This window comes from Myotis yumanensis, unplaced genomic scaffold (genome assembly GCF_028538775.1).
Source record: "Myotis yumanensis isolate MYYU_CA2020_CCGP unplaced genomic scaffold, mMyoYum1.0.hap1 SCAF_12, whole genome shotgun sequence".
Classification (NCBI taxonomy): Eukaryota; Metazoa; Chordata; class Mammalia; order Chiroptera; family Vespertilionidae; genus Myotis; species Myotis yumanensis.
In genome coordinates this window covers 26,444,101-26,447,896 of record NW_027223763.1, presented here as the reverse complement: position 1 = coordinate 26,447,896, position 3,796 = coordinate 26,444,101, and the positions used below count along the sequence as shown (strand labels likewise).

At 58.3% G+C, this 3,796-nt stretch overlaps 1 protein-coding gene across 1 annotated transcript; it reads left to right on the top strand.

The window, feature by feature from the left end:
- Positions 1–336: 336 nt before the first annotated feature.
- FOXE1 (forkhead box E1) lies at positions 337–1,461 on the top strand. Its single transcript, XM_070430107.1, has one exon. The coding sequence runs from the start codon at positions 337–339 to the stop codon at positions 1,459–1,461; it is 1,125 nt and encodes a 374-aa protein (XP_070286208.1).
- Positions 1,462–3,796: the final 2,335 nt, after the last annotated feature.

Genomic DNA, 3,796 nt, shown 5'->3' with positions numbered 1-3,796 from the left:
ACTGCCTGGCACGGGCGCCAAAGGACCGCTCCGCTAGTCCCGGTCCCAACGCCGCTGCCGGGGCCTGGCCTTGCGCCCCCGAACACGGGCAGAGCCGTCAGTGCGCAGGACACGCCGCTCCGTCCGCACCGAGGCAGCCCGAACGCTGCGGGTGCCCAGCCTCCAGCGCGCCCCCGCCGGGGAACTCGTGCTCCGGCGCCAGCCCGCGCGGACCGCGGGAGCTCTCCGCCGAGGAGCCCGGCGTCCTTCCCGGGACCCTGCGCGCCGGGCCTGCGGTTCTCAGACCCGCCCCCGCCCCTCGACGGAAGCGCGCGGCGGGGACGCGACGGCTGCACCATGACAGCCGAGAGCGGGCCGCCGCCGCCGCAGCCGCCGCCGCAGCCGGAGGCGCTGGCCACCGTGAAGGAGGAACGCGGTGAGGCGGGAGCCGGGGTCCCGGTGGAGGCGGCGGGCCGCGGCTCCGGCGGGCGGCGGCGGAAGCGCCCCCTGCAGCGCGGGAAGCCGCCCTACAGTTACATCGCGCTCATCGCCATGGCCATCGCGCACGCGCCGGAGCGCCGCCTGACTCTCGGCGGCATCTACAAGTTCATCACCGAGCGGTTCCCCTTCTACCGCGACAACCCCAAAAAGTGGCAGAACAGCATCCGCCACAACCTCACGCTCAACGACTGCTTCCTCAAGATCCCGCGCGAGGCCGGCCGCCCGGGCAAGGGCAACTACTGGGCGCTCGACCCCAACGCCGAGGACATGTTCGAGAGCGGCAGCTTCCTGCGCCGCCGCAAGCGCTTCAAGCGCTCGGACCTCTCCACCTACCCGGCCTACATGCACGACGCCGCCGCCGCGGCCGCCGCCGCTGCCGCCGCCGCCGCCGCCGCCATCTTCCCGGGCGCCGTGCCCGCCGCGCGCCCGCCGTACCCGGGCGCCGTCTATGCGGGCTATGCCCCGCCGTCGCTCGCCGCGCCGCCCCCGGTCTACTACCCGGCTGCGTCGCCCGGCCCGTGCCGCGTCTTCGGGCTGGTGCCTGAGCGGCCGCTCAGCCCCGAGCTGGGTCCCGCGCCGTCGGGCCCCGCGGGCTCCTGCGCCTTTGCCGCGGCCGGCGCCTCGGCCACAGCCACCGGCTACCAGCCCGCCGGCTGCGCGGGAGCCCGACCTGTCAACCCCTCCGCCTATGCGGCCGCCTACGCGGGCCCGGACGGCGCCTACCCGCAAGGGGCCAGCAGCTCCCTCTTTGCGGCTGCTGGCCGGTTGGCGGGGCCAGCCTCGCCCCCCGCAGGTGGCAGCAGCGGCGGCGTCGAGACCGCCGTGGACTTTTATGGGCGCACGTCGCCCGGTCAGTTCGGAGCGCTGGGGCCCTGCTACAACCCCGGTGGGCAGCTCGGAGGGGGCAGTGCAGGTGCCTACCATGCTCGCCATGTGGCCGCCTATCCTGGCGGGGTGGATCGTTTCGTGTCCGCCATGTGAGCCGAGCATACGGTGGAAAAAATTCATAGATGCCTCGGCTGTTTACACAAAGTCTCCCCAAGACTGAGGACAGGCCTGGAGAGGGGGCCGAAGTGAGAGCTACAGAGAAGAGACGTGGACAGGAGAGTCGGCCTCCGAGTGCATCGCGCAACACACTCGGTTCACTTTGCTCATGGGAGGAAGTTGGGAGAGGGAGCTCAGCTCACGGACTGGGACAAAGGACCCTCAATCAGGTGACGCGCCTAAAGGCATGCCTTTCAGGGGGCGCAGTGTAGTGTCTACACCAGACTCTAGGATCCGAATCACATGCCTTCACTCTTCCCTGTATGCAGGGGAAACGGGCCTTTTGACACGGGTTCCGCCTCTGATGCCTTTAACTGTGTTACTGCAATAAAAGGCTCCAATAGCGCCTTCCTTGTTAAGGTGAGGAAGACAAGTTTGCAAAAGAGGTAGTTTTGTTGATGTTTTCTTTTGTTTTTCAATTGGAGAAATCGCTCTGCTTTGCCTGGCCTGCCGCCGGTTTTCCCTGCCTCTGAGAATAGCAGATACGGCCGAGCCTGGACTGTGCCTCAGCTCCACAGTGTGACCCAGTGCCGTCACCCATACCCCAGTCTCCCAGCTGTTACACAAGAGGGCTGCAGCGTTCATATGATCTGCAAGGGCCCGATCACCGTGGATGCTGGCCTGCGTATTTGGCAGCATCCGTGGGCCACCCAGGGCCTAAACTAGCCCTATTCCAGGGAATTGGAACAGAGCTCATGGCAAGCAGCTAATCTAAAGTCTCTGGATTCGCTCCAGGCAGTCATTATATCATAATTTCTTGAATCTTTTGAGCATGATGTGCTGATCATTTGGCAGCTGTTTCCTCTGGGTCCTAGATGTAGTTTTCCAGTGAAGCAGGTAGAAATACGTTTGTCCATGCTCCATCCACTCTTCCTTTTCACAAGCAGCTCTGGACCCAGGGGAGGAACTGAAGTTCAAAGGGATGACAAAGATTCAGGGGAGCCCATTAGTGACGCTTTCAGTGTATGGGGTTGGCTGTTCCGTCCCTGGCACCCTCTGCCACCCTCTCCCTGTGCAAAAAGGAAAGTGAAAAAGTAACTGAGGTGGTCGGTGAAGTAAGCTTTAGAAAGAAACTAGATTTTTAAAATTTTTGTTCTGTATCCGTTTGTCTGTTTTGAGAAACAAGCTAACCAAAAGTAGAAAATCCAACAACTTTCTCTTGAGAAATCTTATAAGTTTCTATTCTGGAGTAAACATGTCCAGCGTTAAATATGTCAGAGGCTCGGGTGCAGCTTTCAGATAAACCCGAGTGTTCAGATGAACCATTTTAATAAAAATCTTTGAGCAAGTGAGTTCTGGCAAGAGAAACTCGGCCTCTCTCTGCGTAGTTAACTTGCTAGGGAAGGGTGGTGGGTATGTGAAAAAGAAGACTGAAAACCACTGGTACTTTTTATTTTTAATTTTGGGGATGGCGCTGTCCTGCTTACATGCATGTGCATGTGATTCATTCCACGCGGGTATTTGTCTAATTCAGTGTTGTCCAATAGAAATAGAACGCAAGCTCCATGTGTAATTTAAGTTTTTCTAGTAGTCACATTAATAAAATAAAAAGAAACAAGTGAAATTAACTAATAATATTTTGAATTTAACCCAATATATCCAAACTATCATTTCAACATATAATCAATATAAATATTGTTGAGAATTTTTTTTCATACTAAGTCTCCAAAATACTCTGTGGAGTGTGTTTCACAGTGTTAGCTCATCTAAATTTGGACCAGCCACCTGCCCCAGGCTCGATAGAAGTGTGTGGCTGACGACTACTGCGCTGGACAGTGCAGGTCTAGGTGCTGGCCCTTCCTAACTTTGGTGGCGCTAAACGACCACCTGGAGGCAGGAGGTGGCAGGAGTACTGACCCTGCTGACCTCGAGTCTGGGTTCGAGTCCCAGCCTTTTGAACTTGGAAAATTCTAGGGGTTGGTCATCATCTCCCTATGGACTGGTGCTGGTATGAGATTCAAAGGCTCCACATGCACAGCTAGACCGCTGGCTCTCCTCCGCAGAAGTCAGGAAGCCTTGCCTCCTTGGAAGCCCTGGAAATTGAGAGCCCTCCACCCAGGGGTTTTGTCCTTGGCTGGTAACAGCCCAGCAGGGGATTTGGGCTGGGAAAGGATGGTCTAAGCGCCCCGTTGGTACAGGAGTGTACCCTTGCTCTGTTTTTTGTTTGTTTGTTTAATTACCAAGTCAAGTGATCTGACAGCGCCAATAACCTTAAGCCATTGTCCGCATTTGTGAACGGGAATGGGTGACCCCTACCTCACAGAGTCCTCCT

Bases quoted from the DNA above. Each gene is read 5' to 3' on its own strand.
- FOXE1 (XM_070430107.1), top strand. From the start codon at position 337: ATGACAGCCGAGAGCGGGCCGCCGCCGCCGCAGCCGCCGCCGCAGCCG.